Source organism: Hippocampus comes, unplaced genomic scaffold, assembly GCF_001891065.2.
Source record: "Hippocampus comes isolate QL1 unplaced genomic scaffold, H_comes_QL1_v1.1 scaffold7, whole genome shotgun sequence".
In the NCBI taxonomy this organism is placed as follows: domain Eukaryota; kingdom Metazoa; phylum Chordata; class Actinopteri; order Syngnathiformes; family Syngnathidae; genus Hippocampus; species Hippocampus comes.
This window is the reverse complement of record NW_017842060.1, coordinates 1,966,153-1,990,310: the sequence shown is the minus strand read 5'-3', so window position 1 is coordinate 1,990,310 and position 24,158 is coordinate 1,966,153. Positions and strand designations below refer to the sequence as shown.

Genomic DNA, 24,158 nt, shown 5'->3' with positions numbered 1-24,158 from the left:
ATTCTCCTCAAGCTTCTACCAATCGTGTGCTTTGTGTCGTGGAGCGCACGGGGACATTATTTTCCCAAACGTCTCTTCGCTATTTTAAGTCTCTGCTCCCTGTATTTTTGTCTTCTACTTGTAACTGTTCTTGGGACAGTAAAGTGTTGCTATTATTTTTTTTTGTTTTTTTGGGGGGGGGGGGGTTTTAGCTTACGTGTCACGATAAGTGAGGGCATACCCAATGTCCCGCCAGTTGATATCGAGGCGATTGCAATGGCATGTCTGGAATCTGCAATGGAATCCGTCTAAGCTTTCTCAAGCAAAATGTGCTGACTTCACCAAAAGTGGCATTCAAGTCTTCAAGTCTTTATCGACAATTCTCTTGGGGGATGACAGCCGTCAAAAGCAACTCGGGCCATCAAAGTTGGCTTGGCTCCGAAGGTGGTTTGAAGTCTGTGAGGAAAAAAAAAACAAACACACACACACTAAGTGAGCTAAATCTCTCGAGTTAGAATTCCTCTGACGCTCGGCTCGCCATAAATGCTGACACCTCAACCCGCGAGGGGGGGGGGATGGAAGCTGATAAAAAGTGCATGCAATTCTCGAGAGGGTGTTATAGATAGAATTATTTGCATCCAAAAATGTTTTGCAATTTAAATAACTCGTGTGTTTGCATTTGCCGCCCTGTCTTTTAAGGGTGTTTTTCTGCATGTCATCGTGGCCGCCGTCTTTTTGCAACGTTGACATCCAAACGATTTGTTTTTCAGGAGAGGGGATTGTGAGGAAATAATCTCAACGCGATGAATTAGTGAAAATTAATACGTTTGTTTGATTTCGTTTTACCAGAATCTCATGTGAATTGAGTTTCTAATTAAATCGACGTGGAAATGAGTCCAGTCTGTGAATTTAGTTGAAAATTTTATTTGATGATTTCCTAAACGTAAGTACTGTATGTATCATTTCGACAAGTACTCAATTATCGTCATTTCCGGACATCTTCCTCGACACGTATATATCAACTTGTCTCACCCTTACCTTTTCTGCTCGAGCGCTCCCTGGCGGCCGTTAGAGAAATCGTTATATAGGCCGCTTCATTCGATACAATGCAGGGTTGAAAGCGTGACAAAAGTCGCGCTTTATAATCCGGAAATGACGGAACTCATAAATATCCATCCTCTTTGGCTCATTTGTTTTTAATGCATGATTCAACTCAGTTTATTTGTCAAAGTTTTATACTTTATATTTTGAAGAATTCATTTTAAAATTTAAAAAAAAAATGCAGATTATATTATTCAGTGAATTCATATTTATTCCCAGAAACACACACACACACGCACACACAAAAGCACCGAAAATCGGTGCCAACTTTTAACCCCTTCGTGCACCCTGTAACCTGCTAACACGATAAGCTGTCCACCGTCGTGATGACCGTCCCCGAAAGGGTTAATGATGCGCTAGAAGAAGAATCTCTGTGAATGTTTTGAACTCCCGATCGCATGCCTCAGCTGTGTGGGATAGAATTTCATTTTCAGACCGCAGACTAGCTCAGAAGGAAGCCATCGACAGCACCTCTGTTGGCTGGAGCCAAGTACTGTAAGACGTTCGCATTTTGACTCCATTGTTCCAAGACCTGATTCATCATTCATCTATCGGACATGATATGAATTCATCAATTTGTGTCGTAATGGACTTTTTGTTTTCTTTCTTCTTTTTTTTTTTCAAGCAGTACGTAAAATGACGACCACATATTGGTCCAGTGATCCTTTCGCCGACGGCCACCCAACCATGAAAAACGTGCCTTTTTTTTTTTTTGTTTTTTTACACCGCCTCTTCAGGGGATTACTGCAAACGATTATGCAGGAGCATGAAACTCGTGTGATGTTGTTATGAGAGGGGTTCGTCGCCCTCGCTCGCCGTGTGACCGGAGTTATGGAAATGAATGCACGGACATGGAGCAGATTGAACAATGTGTGAGTGAACGCTAATCAAGTCGGCCGCTCACGGGAATTTTGGTCCGTGAATGCAGATGTGAACTGAGGAGGGCAACAAAGGCCTGCTAATGGCTAACGATCGACGACTGCCTGCTAATATATTCCTCGATTCATCAACAACTATGAATTGATGAATCATTTTGTGATAATGTTTTGTTGTTCTGAACTGATGAACTTTTTTACTTCTTTTCTGGCGGGTTACAGAAAAAAACAGTGATTGAGTCAATTTGTGTTTGCTTTAGCTGCAAAGTCAATTCGGACCAATGAACTGTTTTCGAACAAAGGGATGGCGGCACATTTGCAGTCAGCCGCTCTTTCGATATGCTGCGTGTGGTCGACGGGTTAGCGCGTCCGCCTCACAGTGCAGAGGTCGTGGGTGGAGTTTGCATGTTCTCCCCGTGCCTGCGTGGGTTTTCTCCGGGTACTCCGGTTTCCTCCCGCATTCCAAAAACACGCACGACAGAGTGTGAGCGTGGATGGTTGTTCGTTTCTGTGTGCCGTGCGACTGGCTGGCAACCGGTTCAGGGTGTCCCCCGCCTACTGCCGGAAGACAGCTGGGATAGGCTCCAGCATGCCCGCGACCCTCGTGAGGATAAAGCAGATCAGTAAATGGATGGATGGATGCACAAATTGACAGGCGGCCCGGTGTCGCGCTTCAACCTCACAGTGCAGAGGATCAGGGTTCGATTCCCGGCTGCAGCCTTCCGATGTGGACTTTTCATGTTTTGCCCCTGCCTGTGTGGCTTTTCTCCGGGTACTCCGGTTTCTTCCCACATTCCAAAAACATGCTTGGCAGTCTGATTGAACACTCTAAATTGTCCCTATGTGTGAGTGTGAGCGCAGATGGTTGTTCGTCTCGGTGTGCCCTGCGATTGACTAGCAACCGGTTCAGGGTGTCCCCCATCAATTGCCCGAAGTCAGCTGGCATAGGCTCCAGTACCCCCCGCGACACTTGTGAGGATAAAGCGGTTCAGAAAATGGATGAATGGAAAAATTGACAGATTAATTGTTTGTTTCAAAAAATGATCAGTCGCAGCCCGAGTACAAAAACCCACACCGTCCTACGACCTAAAGGAATCCCCGTGTCGTCAAAGAACAAAGTCGAAATTGTTTTTTCACCTCCAAACCAAGAAAAAGCGAAAAGGATTTGTTTTAGCTCATCACAGGGCGCATCTTTAAAAAACACTCAAGATTCAATCTGGAGTCCCGCCATAACCACCACCTGGCTTGTACATTAACCCTAAAATGTGTTTTCGATTTCCTCCCATCAATTAAAGTGTCAACTTGTTTGTTTGTTTTTTGTTTTTTTTTATGCAAGCCAGGAGTCAAGGACTTGTTTGGGCCGACCGACTTCTTCCCCAGCCTCCATCGAGGCATGAAAACAACCTTTTTTTAATCTTCTCCTTTTTTTCCTCTTCTTTTTACGACATCTCTTCCTCTTTTCAACTTAACAGCCAACGCCGATGCTCGTCACGCATTCGGCAAAGCTGTAAAAAGTCATGCCGTCATCACGGCCCGCACTTATCCGTGAAGCGACGCGTTAAATGACGCCCGCGGGGATTATAATCCTACCGGTTCGCCGCGGTGTACATGATCGGCGGGGAGTGAAACACGGAACGCGGTTAAACGGAACGCGGGCGATACTCGCCCGTGAAACGACTTGGAAGGACGCCTCGCAGGATGCGGTCGGACTGGACCAGTCGACGTGCGCCAAAGAAAAGCATTATCCCCCCAATTACGCTGCTAATTTGAGGCATGTAGTTGAAAGATGTATTTAAATACGTGCGCGCGTACACACACACGCACACACACACACACACACACACACACACACACACACACACACACACACACACGTAGTCACAACATTAGCAAGCTAGCATCATCCACTGACATGGAGGCTCTTTTCACACAGAGTGATCCTCCGTCGGAAAGCTGAAAATTCCTTCGCATATTGGTGGAAATACTGAGAAATTACAATCGTTGTTCCTTGGCCTTTCTCTTGGATGCACTGCTTCCAGTTACAATGTGTGTGGATACAATTTTTTTTTTTTTTAATTCAATTGCATGTGTTGCTATGCCAAGCATGTTTAGCGAAATAATTTAAACGAGGGGTTCTCAACTAGTGGGTCAGGACCCAATCGTGGGTCGTAAAAAAGGAAAATTAGCCCTCGGTTTATGATGAAGTGCTTTTCATTGAATTGTTATATATTCCGTTATTTCTTGATTTTTTTTATTATCTGGATTCTTTGTATGGATGTATTGGATGATTGTAAATTTCCCCAGTGTGGGACAAATAAAGGATATCTTAAATTTGTAATGGCTGCCCGGTGGTACAGTGGTTAGACCTCACAGTGCAGAGGGGCGGGGTTCGATTCCAGCTCCGGCCCCCCTGCGTGGAGTTTGCATGTTCTCCCCGTGCCTGCGTGGGTTTTCTCCGGGTACTCCGGTTTCCTCCCACTTTCCAAAAACATGCACGGCAGGCTGATTGAACACTCAAAAATTGTCCCTAGGTGTGAATGTGAGCGCAAATGGTTGTTCGTCTGTGTGTGCCCTGCGATTGGCTGGCGACCAATTCGGGGTGTACCTCGCCTATTGTTTGAAGACAGCTGGGATATGCTCCGGCACCCCCAGCGACCCTTGTGAGGATAAAGCGGATCGAAAAATGGATGGATGGATGTATTTGTAATGGGCATCAATCCAAAATGGCGGACTGAATAGTGGTGGCACTGTACTGTAAAAAACACAATTTAAAAAAAAAACAACAACAACTCCCATTTCAAAATCTGCACAATAGCAGCGGCACAAAAGCTGAACCGCAATTTCGCGGGGCTTCCCTGGGTCAGCATTTCCGGAGCCTCGCGTTTTTTTATGTAAAAGCCACCCAACTAACGCAATTCAGAGCCCCTCTGTTCTCTCTCCTGCTACGCAGGAAAGTCGTGTTTAAAGCGAAATTCTTCCTTTTATTCATTTAGCGCAGATATGGCTTAGCCTGCAATTGTTTTCTTTTCGCCTCGGGCGTGGACTTGGGCACGCGGCCGCGCTAAAACCGACCACGACCCTTCGATAAACAGCGCAAGACAGATGAGAGTGCTTTCATGCAGTCAGCAAATCATTTGGGCGGAGATTGATGTTCTCTCACCCGCTCGTGCGCGCACGCGCGTGTGTGTGTGTGTGTGTGCGTGTGTGCGTGTGTGTGTGTGCGCGTGCGTGTGTGGTCCGCGGGCACTCACAAACTGACACTTTTCCTTGGCACTTGCTTGTTGTGCGTTGATGTTGAGTTTGTGGGGGCAACAAACAATTTCACTGGTCAACACAATTTTAGCAAAACATTTTAATCAGAGACGCAAGCACACTTGTACAGATCAATTATTGGCGCTGATTCCTAACCTGCCCTCGTTTTTTTTTTTTCTCGAGCACATAAGGCTTTCATAATTATTCGACTAATAATAATCCAATATGTAATATATTTCGTAATATTTATGCATTGAGGTTTAGGTTCATCTTCAGGTGGAGTTTTTCAAAAAATCTCAATATTGTGAGATCAATGTCTGTGCATTACAAAAAATAAGAACAATATTGAGAGAATTGTCATCATTTGACTAGTCAAAGTAATTTGTCTCCTTTGCTGGAATGTAGTGACTCGCAAGCTCACCGGCTAAATGCACTCACGCTAGCGTTACCCAATGGAAATGACACTAAAATGCAGCATTGTGACGATTATCAGCATTATTGATATTCAAAGGGGTACAAAGAGGCAGATTTGTGTGTATCCACGTGGTTTTAGCACCGTACTTATTATGCCAAAGTTGCTTGAATATGAAACGTAAAGAGAAGCGCTGTAAATAAGACACGCTGGGAAAAACCCTGAAATCCCCCCCCCCCGACCCACCCCACCTCGCAGGCTTGTGAGAGTCAGATAAAGCGAGTGAAAAGGCTTTGTGTCAAGCTCCATTAATCCACGCCGGTTTTTAAGAGATGCTCGTTAAATTGTGTGTGTGTGTGTGTGTGTGTGTGTGTGTGTGTGTGTGTGTGTGTGTGTGTGTGTGTGTTGAGAACTAGCTTCATGCTGATGTTGCACCTCAGCTGTTTTTTTTAATTTATTTTTTTTAAATCCCACAAGTTGAGCAACCAAATTCCCTCCACTGGGCTAAACGACAATATCTTAGCGTTTGTTGCTTGTTGCTTGTTGGAATGGTCACTGAGAAGTTAACTCAAAAAGAGTCAAAACCAATCAAAGTATGATCAAAATGACTTTTTTTTCCAAATTTTTATTGAATTATTTATCATAAATTATGACCAGAATCGGGCAACACTTTCCAATCACAAAATGCTTCAGAAGCAGATCTAGCCGATACCGGGGATGTTATTCATGCTTCAAGCCCCTTTTCCCGTCAAGCTAGCAAAACGTTTCTGACCGAAGTGTGTCGCACGAAGAGAAGAAAATATCGGTATTTTGTAGGGGGGAAAAAAATGAATAAAAATAGACCGCTGTCTCGGGGTGGGTGGCCATCTGACACTTATTACTGCAGAGGTGGCGAGTAGAGCAAAAAAAAGGGCTCACTTTTATGTCATTAGAGGTAGCTTAGAGTTTGAAGCACCGACGCATGTCGCATTGAAGGCTGCAGGGAAGAAGGAATGATTTCGCATTGAGTCCAACCTCACTAGTTTGAGGTAGACTTTGTCTTGTCATCATAGCAACTTAGATTTGAAAGGTGCTTTTCGAGGGACTCAAGGACATGGAGGGTTCGAGTTTGGGTTTAAGTGTAACCCTTCAAATTGACAGACAGTTTGTCGTCGCTATCCAATGACAAGAATCCCCCCCCCCCTGCCCCCCAAAAAAATGGTTTACAACTAATTATTTGAGACATCTTTAGCTCTGCAAACTATTGATATCTTTTCCACATCACTATTGGCGGTGATTAAAGTGAACAGATGCTAACAGCCTTGGGAACGTAGCTTGGGTATATTTAAGGGTTAAATGATTTATATTGGTCACCCGTTACTCGCAGATTTAGGCATCGGCCTTTGTTGCCAAGAAAAATCATGTAAAAGTTGAATTCTAAACAAAACACCACAGGATTTGCCCTTGGGAAGCATTTCACAAGGTAAATGACAAGGGACTTAAGCTAGACTCCAGAAGGATGCTACAAAGAGATGTCATGAACTTGGCAATTTTATTTATGACTCAAATTTGAAAGAGCCTTTGAACATGATTGTCCGTGGCGTCTCTCAAAGTCAGAACTTATTCGTTTTCATTCAACAGGGATTCTAATTCAGGCCATTTGTGCTAAAACCAGTCAGGTTTAGTCCCTAAACTCTGCACATAGCGTGGGATGACCGCAGTCTTCTTTCCTGAAAGTGAAAACTCCCTCCAGGGCCCAGCAGAAGTTCCCTACACAAGCTCAAAGCATGAAAAACCAATAATGCTTTCCTTACATTCCATTGTTTTACAAAAAGAGAAATAAATCCTCTCCAAGTTACCATTTCTACATATGGAATCTGCTCAACACGCTCTGAGCTCAATCTCTCATTTAACAACACTTTCGAGTCACATGTGAATAGCACCTGTGCATCTTTGTCAGTGTAAAAGCATTTACATGTCTTACAACTCAGCGTGCTCCCATAAATCATTCACAGCGTCCCACAATAAAAAATAAAAAAATAAATCACAATATCACCAAACGTCATCTTGTATCGCAAAGTCATATAATTTGATTGGAAATGACAATAAATGCATTCACATTGTCCTCTTTATCATTGCAAAAGAAAACATCTGCCAGCCGGCTGATAAACCCTCAGAGTGTGTGATAAATAGCGATAAGTTTAGCTTGGCGGCAGCTAGCACGCTAAAAGCTAGTCAGTCCTTTCAGTCCATCCCCAACGTCAACCACCCGGACAGGCAGGCTCCATTGAGATACCGTTGCAAAGAAAGGCAAGAATTGAATCGGGGTCGCAATCAACAATCTCAGATTTATTTGCAGATAAATACATGTGAGGCACGTTCACGCGCATGAGCCACCTGATTCTGACGCGTTGTTGTGCGTGTCACTCAAGGGCGTCGAGTGGTGCGCTCCAAATTGTCTGCGATCTAATTACGGGTGTCTCGCTCGTTGTCAGTCACGCGGGCGAGGCCGCCTACGGCCCGTGGCTGCACGTAATGGCCTGTGAAAGCAGCGCAAGGGCACGTAGTCCTTATCTCCTATGCATGCGCCCTCACACTTTCAATCAAGAGAGAAACAACGCGGCGCTCTCTCTCGCGAGTGGACACACTCGGAACGTTTTATGTGACACTCATGTTGTTTATGAGATGAAATGCGCCGGGCCAGGAGATTCCGATTGTAGCCGTTCCAAAAAGCCTCAGAGGGAACAGCGAGACAAGGCCATCACAAGAACCAAAGATTCTGATGTTACTCTCGGGATGCAGACGGGGTAATGCGACAATCCAAACCCTTTTCAATTTACTCTGCGTGACTCAGGAAGACGCTGTCATATTTGCCATTTCTTTTGTAGAGGATAAAATCTGCGAGTATTGTTATATTGTCATCTAATCTGTGTTGCGCCACCATTTCTGTTCAGATAGCCATTGCTCCTAAAACCACAACTACCAATGCTCATCATTAGCGTCAGAATGGGGTTCGCATTGTTTGTTTGCATGAATCTAAACGGACTTTCTGAAGGCAAAGCTGCATGGTTGCTACACTGCTCACAACATAGATGCTATTTAGTGTAAATCTCTTAGTTTGATGTTTAGTTTGACAGTAAACTTGAGCTAAGCGGACTCTCCCGAGGCAAAGCTGCAGCTGTTGCGCTGCTGAAATGGTTATACGGCCACACCAACGATGCTATTCAGCATGAGCATTAGCTTAGTGGAATGTGGGGCTAATCTGTGTGATTGTTTTTATGCACTCAGTGTAATTCTCGTATTTTTATGTTCAGTTGGACAGTAAAATGAAACGGGGAGTGGCATTCTAAATAGTTTATTTGTCCCAGTGCTGCTTATTGTGAAGTGGTGCCACTTTGCAATATTGGGCTTTTCTTCTTGGAAAAAAATAAAATAAAAAAAACTGGGAGAATTTTTTTATCCAGGTTTTTGGAGGGAATTCTTTGAAAAAAAAATGTGATTTTTATTTTGGGAGCATTTTCTTTTTTCGTGGAAAACATTTTTTATTTTGCCTCGAAAATGTAAAAATTTGTTTCCATAAGTTTACTTTTCGAATCATTTTTAAAAATAATAAAAAAAATACTTCTTTACTGCCATGTGTTTATGCTAGGGGTATAACACAAAACAATTTGAATCAGAGTGTGTTGAATCAAACCATGTCAAATCCTTCCACTTATATATCGAGTTGTATATCAAATCGTCTTTTATTGGAGAAATGCACGCCTTAAGTTGAAAAAAACAAAAAAATACAAATACTGGACACTCACTGTATTTTTTTCATCTTCAGTCTCAGAGTATACATTTTTTCATTTTTTTTTAAGCATGGACCTAATATTCCTTCGCCGAAAAATCCTACATTTTGCCGAGAACGTTTACACGCTGCGCCATGTCTCTGGTTGACTTCCAGATGGAAAATAATGCAGACTTGTTGCTTGCCCGCAGTGCCTAAACAGTCCCTGAAGCTGGATGACGGAAGGAGGGAGGAAGCAGCGGCAGGAAGCTCCCAGACAAGCAATAATTTAACTTTAATCTGAGCTCTGCAGGTGGACGCTGAACAAGTGAGCAGATTTATTCCCCTTAAATCTCATGTTATCGCACGCACACCCACAAACACACACGCCCGCACACATTCATGCACACACAAAGAAGTCTCGCCGGGAAAAGTTACAAGGCGGAATTACACTGATTGCCAAAGAGGTCAACCTTGATAAGGAGGGAATTGCTTTGGAAATTGTGTTTACGTGCTGGGAGCGCATGCGAGCAAGTCGGAGATGGGAATCACTTGCCATATGAAAAAGAAAAAGGGAAAAAAAAAAGTCACAGTGTGGAAACTGAGGAGAAAGATAATGAACCTGCTGAGATTTGCTTATTGTTGGAAGACCTTTTTGAGTCACTGCCCTAAAAAATTGACTTGACAAAACTTTCACATTTGTTGTTGGTGGTGGGGTTTTTTTTAATTCTCTCCTATTTATGAAAAATAAACTCAAGCTTTATTTAATTTTTCATAAATGTGTGCAAAATTATGAAATAATAGAAGTAATAATTAGGGATGGGCAAGTACCGATACCATTTCTTTGTGTCAGGCCTGATTTCAATGCATCGAGTGCTCCTGAGGTATACCGATACCGGCCACAAGCAAAGGCAAAACGCACGTGCGTCAAAAAGACAAACACGTCTTTGTTCACAATTATAGGTCGTTGTTTGAATTGAGGCGGCCCGGTGGTACAGTGGTTTGCGCGTCGACCTCACAGTGCAGAGGTGTCATGGGTTGGATCCCGACTCTGGCCTCCCTGCGTGAGTTTTTCTCCGGGTACTCCGGTTTCCTCCCACATTCCAAAAACATGTATGGCAGGCTAACGGAACACTCTAAATTGTCCCTAGGTGTGAGTGTGAGTGCAAATGGTTGGTTGTTTCTCTCTGTGTGCCCTGCGATTGGCTGGCAACGAGTTCAGGGTGTCCCCCGCCCACTTCCCGAAGACAGCTGGGATAGGCTCCAGCAGCCCCCGCGACCCTTGTGAGGATAAACGGATCGGAAAATGAACGAATATGACTTTATTCGCCAAAGAAGATGCTGATTTGTTTTTTTTTCTGGAAAAATACAAAATGAAATGTTTCGGCATCACATTTTGGAGTCTGAGGAGCCTGTACATGAGATGTACTTTTTGGAGATGTCATGAAGTCATGAAATCAAAAAGCCTGCAGAAATGTTCTCATGGAGAAGAGTTGGCTCGTGACGAACGAGCGGGGACGTCAAGTTAATATTTGTGTGGCTATTGCCAATATGAGTCTGTCCTCTTTTGATTAAAACTTTCCCCTAATGATTGTTTTCATTTTGCTGTTTCTTCGGGGGGAACCGACTGGCTCGCACTCCCGCGTCTGCCATTCCCCAAAGAGATTTTCAGCTCCTTTGAGCTCATTGTTTTTCATTTTCCGGGGCCGCGACTTCGCTTCACTCTGCGTGCGCTCTCATCAGCATAACGCTTTGGCGCTCGACTCGCTCGGATTTCCCAGCGGAGGAGCGAGGGCTCATTTATTTGCTTTTTGCTCCACTCCCAATAAATGCTAGTCACTAATAAGCCCCCCCGCCCATTAGCCTCGCCTGTTTTTGGACAATGCTACCAGGGGTGCGACAGTACAATGGGCCTCCTCTCCCGGGAAAATGCAGAGCGGTAGCCGTCGCTTCAGTCATCAGTCCGTCGGCCAGTCATAAAAATGTTGCAAATGATCCCAAAAAAGACAAAACACCCCCCCCCCACACACACACACATTTTAAACATTTATTCTGTTAAGATTCTCACTTTTTTTCATCAAAATTATGTAAGATTACTCCTGTGCTTGGGGGGGGGGGGGGCGGACAAAATTCCGCCTTTTGTCCCGCAACTTTATGAGTGGAAGATTGCAGCTTTTTTTGACGTCTTTTTAAATGAATTAATTGATTAGTCGATTTGTTCTTCCGACATCGCCCTGTTCTTTTTGTGTTGTTTTGTGGTGCTCCTAGTTATGCTCAGTGTGCTTGATTTCAAATTTTTTTGAGCTGGGTGACTTTTTTTTTTTCCCCTTAATGCTCAAAATAAGATTTTATTCTTGGGAGGTTGCATTTTTTTTTTAATCTGACTGACAACTTTTTTATTCTGACTGTGTTAGTACAAGATGATTTTTTTAAATTATTATTATTTTTTTTTTTAGAATTTTAATTCACTAGATTTGCTCCTGCGTCCTCTTTTATGTTCTTTTTTCTGCTGTTTTGAAGAAAAGCCCTCTGTTTCGAGGCAAACTTTTTTTTTGCCTCAGAAAAATACATCGTTCTTATCACCTCACATGAATTCTGTTTCGCAACGGGCCGGGTTTGGGAGCATTTTTAAATTTTGTATGGCACTGACTTTGTTTTATAATGTATCGTCATTTTATTTTCGATGAATCATCTTGACATTTTCTTTTCTGGTAACGACAACGTCTTAATGGACGCGACAGCGCGACATGCTCAGTGAGGCTCGTCCCTTTACCCTTCACTAATGCCCGTTCTCCAATCAACAGCTGTTGACACACTCTCAATTACGCCGCAGTGTGCCACTGCGTTGTCGGACGAGATGAACGATCGGCGTAATTTGTGCCTTGGGCCCAGCCATCCATCACACATGGCTAGAGAGTGTCGATTTAGTGAAGAGAAGTAGTGAAGTGAACACCCTGGTGCACACCTTGATGTTAAATCCACTCAGCAGAGACATCATGACATGCGCGCTACGTGGTGTGTGGACAGACATATTGGCATGGCGTGTATGTAGATGGATGGACTGTTCAATTGGTTGTTCAGTCAGTTAACGAGCCAAAAGTTCATTGGGTCTCTCAGTTCGTTGGTTAGTCAGCTCATCCATCAAGTAGTGTGTTTGTCAGTCAGTCATTTTGCATGTTCTTTTTTTTTTTTTTTTTTTTTCTTCAAGCAGTCACTGACTGTTTAGTCCAGGGGTCCCCAACCTTTTTTGCCCCACGGACCGGTTTATGTCAGACAATATTTTCAGGGACCGGCATTTAAGGTGTGGCGGAAATAATACAACAAAATAATATGGTATGAGCTGCATGAAAACTGTGGTGTTTTCGAAATATAATAATAAACACAAGGAGCGTCTAATCTGGCCGCAACACTCCAATCGCTATGGCAATGTTTAATGCCTTCAAAATACGATACAACGCAAATTCAAAGTGCATGAAAATGACCACTCACCACAGCACCGAGCTTGATTTTCTGCAACCAGACGGTCCCATCTCGGGGTAATAGGAGAGACAATGACACCGCAAGTGTGTGGTTTATGTCCAGTCTACTTCGTAATTTTGTTTTCGTCGCCGTTGCTGCATAATCCCCCCCGCCTCACACAGGTAGGATGTCGGAAATAGCAAAAGTGCTATAGTGGCGATCTCAGAGTATTCAGCCATAACTTTAATCCAGTTGTCTCGAACGTACTTTTAAGGCCGCCGTCATTTGCGATCTCCAGCAGTTTTTTTACTCATTTTGCGAGCTCCGGTGTTTGTTTTTAGCCTAATTGGTCAAGTTACGGAGAAGCGTGGCTTGACGTGTGTCAAGCTGGACACAGACGGATGTAACGGAGAATCCGGTAAGTTTTCAAAATAAAACATCTTTCGTATTCCGAAATAAATAAAACGGAATTAAGGCAAGTTCTTTCTGTGCGGCCCGGTACCAAATGCCCGGCGGACCGGTACCGGTCCGCGGACCGGCGGTTGGGGACCCCTGGTTTAGTCCGTTGTGCCGTTAGTCTGGTTGTCCTTTAGTCAGTGAATTAGTCACTCGGTAAGTCAGTTGGTGAGTTTGTTAGTCTGTTTGGTTGGATGGTTTTGTAGCAGAGGCGATTGCTCTTAGACTGCAAGGGAAGCTCAGCTTCCCCAAAAATGTCCAGAAATAAGTGATCAAATATATGTAAGATAAGATTAAGATATCCTTTACTTGTCCCCCAATGGGGAAATTTACAGTCCACAGCAGCAAGATTGTGGGTAGAAGAAGAAAGAAGAAAAAAACAAGTTTTGCCAAGTAAGACACTTCCCACGCCCATTTTCATTTTAATGAAGACCACAAGACATTCTTTTCAAAATGCTGATATACTTTAATTTGAAACACAAGACAATCTTTTCAAAATGATGACTGTGGAGTTTCTCCTCATGCTTGAGTGGATCTTCTCTGCATTCTCCAGCCACACCTGCCCCCACCGCCACATCTCAAAAACATTCCTCGGTGAATCAATTACTCATAGGTTTGAATCAAAGTGTGAATGATTGATTGATTTGTTGCCCGCGTTTGACTGCTGAATGGCCGAGGGTGTGCCCCACCGCCGAACCAGGTCATCCTTTTTTCGGGGATGTCACTCAGATAATTTCTTCCCTGAAGATAAAAGAAGGAAAGAGGGAGAAAAGGCCTTTGCAATTATTTCTATTTTCTCAACACACTGTATCGCCCGATATGCAAATGAGTATGCTTACAAGTGATTGGGCCAATGGTGAGTGGCTTCATTGGGGCAGCGTCTGAGACAGAGCGGCGTGCTCTCGTCACGCAAGGCTATGTGGTGGGGGTACGTGAAAAGGAAAACGACATCACCAAGTGGTTAATAAACAATGCACAAGTCGTTGCCATGCTGTCAATCAAACAGAAAAGAGTAGATTACTGACCGGAACGCAAGAGCGCCTCACGGGGTTACACAGGCTGACGCCACAGAAGAAGAAAACCTCTCGGTTTGCTCCCTGAAGCGGGAAGAAGAGGGCAGAGAAACGAGCCCGACGTGATGCGCCACTCTCGACCACCGACACTTGTTGGGGATTGGCGGCACATCTAAAACAGCCAAGGGGAGACATTTTGGTTATCATCCTCCTTTTGTCATGAATCTATCATCATTGCAACTGAGGAGACGCATACTTGTCGTGGATGAGAGAGTATTGCTCAGCGGTCGCAGGGTCCGGGGAGTGAGAAGCAAAGCAATCCTCCAAAACAAGTACCAAGGTGCGATTTCCGATGTACAGAGAGGCATCCACCTCCACATACAAACGTGAGCCCACAGGAAGGACGACCACACCCGGTGCATAAGGCTCCGTGTAATCCGAGTTGTGGAACAAGACCATGGAGAATGGCGATTCGTCACTCCACCTAATCAGACCACCTTCCACACTGTCAACAAAGAGTACATATCATAAATCAAGGTAAGAGTCTCTCTTCGCGATGAATCTACGACTCTTAACTTTGTTTATGAGACTTACATAAGTCTTTATAACACCAAAGACATCTTTGCCGATTTAGAATATCAATATGCTGCTGTCAGGGAATTGACCCGGACAGTTTGAATGGAGAGACTCGACTCGGGAACGGATCAGTCCGCACCTGGAGGCCAAGACACCTCCCGGTACAAACAATGGCGACTTTGTTATTTCAGTGGGTTCTCTTTCCATCAATTGAGACGACTGTCACTTCACTCAAGGGCATCTGATCATGCGGGATGGTACAATGACTTTTTTTTTTTTTTTTTACAACAAGAGATATTGACCATATCTACAACGAAGAAATGCTTTTGCTTTATCTGAAAAAGCAGCCAAATAGAAATGCACTTCCATCGAGATATTTCCCATTTTAAACACTGAGCAGAAATGCAATAGCTGTCCACCTGCAACAGTGTTTCTTATGAAATCGGAGTTTCCTAAATGAGAGCTGAATCAATTAATTCACATCAAAGATCGCCCTAGTTATGATATACTCACGCCGGGGCCGGTTCGATGGCGGCATCCAGCATGCCGTTTGTGTCAAGGGCATAGGCACAGAAGAAAAGAAGTTTCTTCGGAACAGAGAATGTCAAGGTCGTTGGGTAGATGAAGAGAGTGTTGGAGTGCATCATGTGTGTCTGGTTGGTCTGCAAGACAGATGTTCATGAGATAGAACGTTAACATTTCATTCAAACACAGCTTTGATGTTGGTGATAGAGTTCAAGAACCCCCCCTCCCCCCCGCACTCTCCCCAAAACAAGGATTGCTACCCTCTAAAAAAAATAAATATTTTAAAAGATTGACAAAAATAATGTCTGCAAATCGGTGAACCCACGTGTGCCGATGCGGTCGTTTACCGGATGCTCAAAACCAAGTCAAGGACCTTGACCTTGAGGTGCTTCTTTTCATGTACTCGTATCATTTCATTCAGTGAAAACTTTGCATTCCAAACAAGATCCTCAAAGTCCTTCGCATCACAACAAGAGGCCCACCAGATCGATCTGTTAAAGTGTCGTGTTGTTTGTTTTCTTTTGTTTTTACCCTCAGTGTGTTTCCACAGGCCTCTGCCCCAGTGTCGGCCTCGTACCACACAACGCCACTCTCCTCAAAGGCCAAGGTACAGCTGGGGTCTGCCAGGTGTCCAGAACGTGGGTTGTAACCAGCGTTTGTTACCCGAAGCGAATTCAGACCCACTTGGATTTTGTCAAGACCACAAATAAGGTGTGAGGGTCCGAGTGAAGCTTGGTCATCTAAACAACAAAAAAAAAATCATGACTTCATTAATTTCGTGGTTTCAGCGTAATTACGCCAAAACTCAATCCACAGTTACCTTCACAAACAACACCGGCATCCTCGGTGTGACGACAGTTGTGCAACCCAATGCCACTGTGCTGGCACTCTCCCAGCTTTGCCTCACTTCCGGTGCATTCGACATCGTCCATCCAAATGGGATCTCCGCCAGGTCCAAAGCGAGCCTCCATCGGGGCCTCCAGGGCCCTGCCGCAACCCATTTGTCTGCACACCACTTGTGCATCATTCAGGCCCCAGTCATCGTCACACACTGTCCCCCACCGTCCGCGTTGGAAGATTTCCACTCTGCCGGAGCAGGTGGAGCCTCCACCATTCACCAGACGGACGTCTCCATCATCCGCTGGTGCTGTTGGGAAAGGATACATTAGACTAGTGCAGTGCTTCTCAATTATTATCTGTCATGACCCCCCTAGGAAGAAGAACCCCCCCCCCACACACACACACACACACACCCGCATGACTATAAATAGTATCATTTGTCTATAAAATTGTGACGAGTACACCTCTGCCTAACACTGCATCCTTATTAACGTGTAAAAGAATCAAAAAAGAGAAATATGGACCAATTTACAACAAAGAATAGCTTTAGTAAGTGTAACAGAAAAGATTTAAAGTGCATCTGAAATTCAAAAATAAAATGAAATCCTGAATTAAAGGATAAAAAAAATGTTCACTGAGCATGTGATTGTGAAAAATAAATGACATTAAAACAATAAATAATGAATGAAACGAAAACATCACCTGATCCTCTTATCATGAGCTGCAGAATCAGAAACAGCAACAGCCTTCTTGGCATCCCCATCCTGGCTGTGCGTCGACCTCGAGGCGAAAGAAAAATCATGAAACATACGTTTGGAAAAAAAAATGCTTGACTCGATGTAAATAACAGGCAATCGTGAAATCTTGAGCAAATTGCTTTTCTTACCTCGCGACTGTTTTTCTTCCTCCGCGTGCTCCGCACAGGCTGGAAACGATGAAGAGTTTCTTCGAAGGTTTGATTTGCCGAATATTCTCGGCCTGTGAGCTACTGCGAGTAGTTCACAAGTGCAAAGACACGACTCGCGACATATTTATATCATCAGACGGACTTTCGTTTTGGTCGAAACTGTTCTAGTTTGTGCCAAGTCACGGCGTGTTCCGATGTCCTGTGCGTCACCACAAAGGTTCCAGTAAGCAGTGTAGCAAAATGAAGGACACATCTGGCTACAAAAAAGACTTTCGCTGCAAACGTGAGAAAGTTATACAGGTGTGACTAAATATGGGCAGAAGACACACTTCATGAACTATCGATCTTGCTATGCTCCACGTGTTCGTTGATTTCGGATGATGAGGATGTTGGCCCGGTGATCCAGTGGTGACCGCGTCGACCTCACAGTGCAAAGGTCCCGGGTCCAATTCCAGCCCCGGCCTCCCTGTGTGTGGAGTTTGCATGTTCTCCCCGGGCCCACGTGGGTTTTTCTCCGAGTACTCCGGTTTCCTCCCACATTCCAAAAACATGCATGGCAGGCTGATTGAACACTCTAAATTGTCCCTGGGTGTGAGTGTGAGTGCGGAAGGTTGTTTGTCCCTGTGTGCCCTGCGATCGGCTGGCAACCGGTTCAGACAGCTGGGATAGGCTCCAGCACACCCCGTGACCCTAGTGAGGATCTAGTGGTTCGGAAGGTGAATGAATGAATGAATACAACAGGGATGCCACGGTGGTCCATTGTTCAGCACGTCGGTGTCACGGTGCAGAGGTGCAGGTTCAATCCCAGCTCCGGCCTTCCTGTGTGTGGGGTTTGCATGTTCTCCCCGGGCCTGCGTGGGTTTCCTCCGGGTTCTCCGGGTCCTTCCCACATTCCCAAAACATGCATGGCAGGCTGATTGAACACTCTAAATTTTCCCTGGGTGTGAGTGTGAGTGCGAATGGTTGTTCGTCTCTGTGTGCCCTGCGATTGGCTGGCAACCAAATCGGGGGGTACCTCGCCTATTGTTTGAAGACAGTTGGGATAGGCCCCAGCACCCCCCGCGAGCCTCGTGAGGATAAAACGGATGGGAAAATGGATGGATGGATGTATTTGTAATGGGCATACTGTAAAAAACACAATTTAAAAAAAAACAACAACAACAACTCCCATTTCAAAATCTGCATCCTTTGTGAGGATGAAGCGGATGGGAACATGCAAGGATGTTGGTGATCCAAATACGATGAACAGTCGCTTCAAAGGTTTGATTTGCAGAACATTCCGGGCCCCGTGAGCTCCAGACAGTAGATCACAAGTGCAAAGTCACGAATCGCAACATATTGCAAATTTCCCCAGTGTGGGACAAATAAAGGTTATCTGATCTTATCTCATATTCATATCATCGGAAGGGCGGCATCGAAACTCTTGTGCGACGCCAGGACTCTGTTTTTGTCCAAACTGATTCTTGTTTGTGTCAACTCACGCCGCATTCCGATGTCCTGTGCGTCACCGCAAAGTCTCCGGTCAGCAGTGTATCAAGGCTAACAGGTGGCTCCAAGGACGCGCCTGGTTGACTGCGGGCATAAGAATGTTATACAGGCGAGACTAATGATATGGCGAAAGACACACATCATTGCATTATTTTATTCAAATATTGTGAAGAAACACAAAAGACCACGGCAGAGGTTTCACTCGACTAAATATGGGCAGAAGACACACTTCATGAACCATCCATCCATCCATCCACCTGCAGGTGGTCAGGTGGTTCCTCTTGTTCTTCATTTTCTTCTCGTTATTCGACCCGTTCTTGTTGTTGATGTGGTTCTCTCCTTCTTCCTTTTCTTGTTGGCATTGCTGTCAGTGCTTGTATCCTTTCTTCATCATGTTTGTGTTCTTTTTCTTGTTTTTTTTGACCAGATCTTGTTTGAAGCTTTAAAAGTGTCCAAAAGTCAATGCGTAAACTTGTCAAATGTTGATGCGCAGGATGTCGAAGTTGGCTTGGCAAGCCTTCATCCTCTGTTTGCGTGCATCAAAACCAGATGTAATCACAACAGCTTTTTTTTTTCCACATAAATAGATCTGGAGCTGTTTTTATTTCTCCATTTATCGATTTCATTCATGTATTTATTTATTTGCAGTCGCATACTTCGTCCCCTTTTACAAGTTTACCCACAACTCGAGGGTCAATTTGTCTCGTCGGGTCAAAAGTAACAATTCAGCAACGCTTCATCCTGCATGTGAACGTGCTGCTACTTCTTTATCTCACTGTTGTATTAATAACCACACGGATGACAAGGAAACGCACACACACACACACACACACACACACACACACACACACACACACACACACACACACACACACACAACACACACACACACACACACGCACGCACGCACGCACGCGCACACACGCACGCACGCACACACACACACACACACAGACACTGCCCCTCTCCAGAGAGTAATTAAAATTCTTCCAGGAAAAAAAACAAAACAAAAAACTAACGACTTTTTTTTTTGGCAGCCTTAATGTCAAGCTCTTTCCTTATTTTTAACTTTTAAGATGCCAGCAGAATCACCTCCAGATCAAACCCAGGAAAACTAAGGAGTTGGTTGTGCATTTCTGCAGAAAACAGTCCTCACCTGCACCGATGAACATCCAAGGTACGGACATCGAGAGGGTGACCTCCTACAAGTACCTGGGTATTCTTCTCAACAATCAACTTGACTTGTCGACCAACACGGACACCCTGATCAGGAAGGGACAGAGCCGCCTCTTCCTACTCAGGAAACTGAGGTCTTTTGGGGTTCAGGGTCACTCCTTGAGACCTTCTATGACTCGGTGGTGGCTTCGGCCATCCATGATGTCATTGGCTGCCGGTCAGGCAGCATCTCGGCCCGGGACAGAAAGAGACTGCAGCGACCGGTCAGGAGGGCCAGTTCTGTCCTGGGCTGCTCCCTGGACACTCTGGAGGAGGTGGGCAACAGGAGGACGCGAGCTAAGCTAAAAGCTATGATGGCCAGTCCCTCCCTCCCCCTCCAGCCCGCCCTGGGTTAGGGTTCGGTTCACCCGCGCTACAAGAAGGAGAAACACCGCCGCTCGTTCCTACCGACTGCTGTCAGGCTGCTGAATAAACAAACGTGAAAAAAACCTGGACTCACCCCATCCATACGTTGTAAATAGCACAGCCACCTTATGCAGCGTATATGCAGTTGCATATATGCTTATATCTATATTATATATTGCATTCTGTACTCTGTGCAGTTCTTTTTCTGCTTTGTTTTTCTTTTCTACCCCCCCCACCCCCTCCTTTCAATTTTGCTGCTGTAGATTGCAAATTTCTCCGTTGTGGGACAAATAAAGGTTTCTCATCTTATTTTTATCAATTTATTTTTTCGCCTTGAGCCGAGAAACCACTCATGCGACACGGACCACCCAGAGCCCCTGAAGCGACCGCGTCCACACACCCATCAGGTATGCGACGGACAACATAAATGTATGGAAGGTAAGGGAAAAGTCTGTGTTTTCTGGCTTCGGTTCTCATTGGTTCTATTTTCATTGGGTTGTGCTTCGTTCAATGGTTGGCGAGCTTCCAGTTGTGTTCTGCAGTGGCCCTTTTCCGCCTCGCTTGTGCTAGTTCCGGCCCAGTGCCCAGGTGAGCTCCAGTTCTTTCTTTCTCCACGAGCTAACTGTGTGGACGCTGGGCGTCGAGAGAGTGTTTTTTTAAGTAGGTCGGTAACTCGCTAGGTCGCGAGCTAGGTGGATAAGTACTAGCTCCAGTTCTTTCTTTTTCCACGAGCTAAATTGGCTCTTGCTCGAGCTCAGGTGCTTGAAATTAGGACCGAAGCGTGGGGGTTGGGGGGCAATTATGTGTTGGGTCAGACTCTGGCAGCAACCACGTTATCATGACGATCGCAGATGTAGCGGAATGACACCCTGGACGCACGGAACTGTCGAGAGGTGAACTCCGGCGATGGCAAATGTGCCCAGCTAGCACGCGATCTCCGACTCGAGGCCAGCCTCGTGATCATCTACCATGATTAAGAAAGATCGAAGCGTTTGCTGGTTGCAAAAGGTGCTCTTGGGCAAACGTCGACGTAGCAAGTGACATTTGGATGTTGGACCATGACGTCACGACGTCGCTTCAACTTGGCGCTTTGCCGGTGGAAAACCAAACGCGTTCTTCGTAAGAACGTGTTAAGCAACAAATAAGCACAGCGCTGCCTCTGGCGCCGAACGAATGAGCACCAATTTTTGTTGTTGTTGGTTTGTGCGCTTGCCTTTTCAGGCGTTTCTCATTCCCGAGCAAGCATCCAACGACTTGAATGTGTCAGCCATGTTTTGCTTTATCTCGCTGAGTGGATTTTCACTTCAACCCGTCGCTTCCCCTCCTCGAGGGAAATCAACTTGACTGAGCGACAAACTTACCATGAGACAGGTCTTGTCATCCAAGGCATAAAAATGCTCAATGTCAGGTGTGAAGAGGAATGACAAAACAAGGGGTCGTTAGGTTTTTGTTTTGTTTTTTGTGTTACGTAAGGATATGTGGGGAATGCAGAGCATTAGTCGGAGTCTTCTTAAATCCCTCGGCAGGCGGCTTTATGAGTGCTCCATCGAGAGGCTTACTTCACAAAATGTCAGACTTACTTTCCTCCAAAGTGCTGATGATCACTTTGCAGCTCAGCCACCGAAGAAAAGGGAAAAAAGAAAACGCGCAAGTGTGCTTTAAAAGCGGCGAATTCTCAACACTCATACAGAAAGTCTCACGACCACACTCGAGTTGATGAAGCCAAACTACTTTCTCTTGCTATTCCTCCAATTTCTTAGATGAGCTAGCTTGCTCGTTCGCCTCAAGGTTGGCGGGTAGAGAATCGGGAGTCCGCTAAGATGGTCATCAGTCAGTCTGTCATTCACAAGTTTAGTTAGTCAACCAGATAGTTTGTCAGTCAGTCAAGTAATTTGTCAGACAGCCACAAAAAAAAAAAAAATAATAATAATAATAATAATAATAATAATAATAAAAGTGAGTCAATCAGTTAGTCTCTCAGTCAAGTCAATTGTCGGTCATCCACAAATAAGTCCATCAGTCATTTAGCTAATTACTCGTTCGATCAGATCGCTCAAATCTTTGCCGCTTGGTGATTTATAGGGCTGAAGAATAAATAGCGAATGTTACTGATGAATATGGGGTGTGGGGTGGGGGTGCATCCTTTAGGTCAACAATATTAAGCATAGTTCAGATTTCTGGGGAGATTTGCAGTGCGGCAGGACGTGGAACCGTGAGCAAACCCCATCATTGTCATCACTCCACCGACGCACTTTTTATAGACGCTGTGCATATGCTAATCGAGGAAGAGTTATGGCGTCGTCAAAAAAATCTGCCGGGTAAACAAGCAACCCGGGTTTAAAAATAAATCAATAAATAAACATGGCGTGAGTCAACCTTAAGGCGAGGCGGCGGCGCAGTGCGGCCGACGCCGATGCCTGTGACATGAATTAACACCGCACCGCCAATCATGTCGCCCGTGTGTTTTAATCACTCCCGCCTCCGGGATGAGAGTCGCTTGCCACTTTCGACGATTTGTGCCTTTTGCCATGCGTGTTTTTGGAACGTGGGAGGAAACTGGAGTACAGTACACGGTGAAAACCCACCCAGGCCCGGGAAGAACATGCCAACTCCACACAGGGAGGCCGGCGCCGGAATCGAACCCAGCGCCTCTGCACTGTGAGGTCAACCCGCTAACCACTGGCCCACCGGGCGGCAAAGATTTGAGCTTTTTTTTTTTAAACAAAGATTTCCAGAATAAAAAGGATAAAGAGATGTTTGTTAAAAGCAGCCCAAGTGCTCCAACTCTCCCTCAACTCCAAAGCACGTTTCAGATTGAAACCACGTAGCCCTGAAGTGCTTGACTCGATCGCAACTATTCGCCACGTAGGTCAATATTTTAAAGGCAGCAAGCCGGTGTGTGCAAAGGGCAGGAAAGTGACGGGCGTCGACCCGCGGCTCCGCCGGTCACGCTGACCACCCCTCGCCTCCTCAAGAAAAATCCTCCTCACATTGTAATTACCGGCGACCCTGGCGCGGGGGGCTGAGGTTTGATTAGGCCCTCGGTGGCCCCCGCGTGCGCCCTCGAGGCGAGGTCCCGACAGGCCGCCGCAGACCCAGACGTGTTGGGAATATTCACCAGTGGCACCGGCGGCCTTCCATTGATTTGTCCGGGATAACGCGGGACGAATGGGCGTCTCAAACGACCATGAGCCTGCCTGCAAAGTCATCGTTATCAATCCGCCCTTCGTTTAACACGCAAACGCCGAGTCCAAGGGGAAACGCATCCGAGTTTTTCAAGCACAAGTCAAAAGAAGGACCTACAAAAAGAGGTCACAAAAAGCCAATTTAACCCCTTAGGCTGAGGGCAACTTTGCCAAAAATTCCCAGAAGAAAAAAGGTGCACCCAAAGTAAATTTGTAGCTGTTCTTGAACCATTTGCAGTATCAGCATAGCTTTGGTCTCTTTTGAAATATTCAAAACTTTATCATGATGAATATTTCTCCCATACAGTACGAATCTGTGTAAGTGCTCCTGTCACTGAACTGTGGATGTTTGAAAACAGAAAGAAAAGGTGAATCTTATGTTTGTCTAATTTCTTTTCACAAAATCTGCCTTGAAAATGAATTCAGAATGTTGATTCGAACGCGATCCGGCAGCTACCACATTTAGCAACGGGTCGGTTTGGAAGAGGGTCTCGGCAAGTTCATCTTCCAAATGTTCGCGACGACATCACGGTTAAAAATGACAAACCGTCGGCAGTGGATGGTGGCGTTGCATCACGCTGGAGTTGCGATCATCACAGCTTTTGAGTTGAAGACAAAGATTGGAGGATGAATCTCAGCCTGTCGCGTCCGTTGGAAGTCGGGCAAGTTAGGCCACCCGACACTCGAACGGAGAATGAAATCATTTTATTCGTCAAGGAGTGCACTCCGCGTTTTTCCAAATGCTTCAAGACACGATTAAT

General features: G+C 45.2%; 1 protein-coding gene across 1 annotated transcript; it reads right to left on the bottom strand.

Annotated features, from left to right (window-relative positions):
- Positions 1-13,789: 13,789 nt before the first annotated feature.
- LOC109511526 (uromodulin-like) lies at positions 13,790-17,300 on the bottom strand. Its single transcript, XM_019862687.1, has 9 exons — positions 17,123-17,300; positions 16,939-17,016; positions 16,217-16,543; positions 15,928-16,136; positions 15,385-15,533; positions 14,552-14,800; positions 14,308-14,467; positions 14,122-14,197; positions 13,790-14,023 (listed from the first exon to the last, which is right to left on the bottom strand). Exons 2-9 carry the CDS (start codon positions 16,997-16,999, stop codon positions 14,004-14,006), a joined length of 1,251 nt encoding a protein of 416 aa, XP_019718246.1. The 5' UTR covers positions 17,000-17,016; positions 17,123-17,300; the 3' UTR covers positions 13,790-14,003.
- Between the last annotated feature and the right edge of the window lie 6,858 nt (positions 17,301-24,158).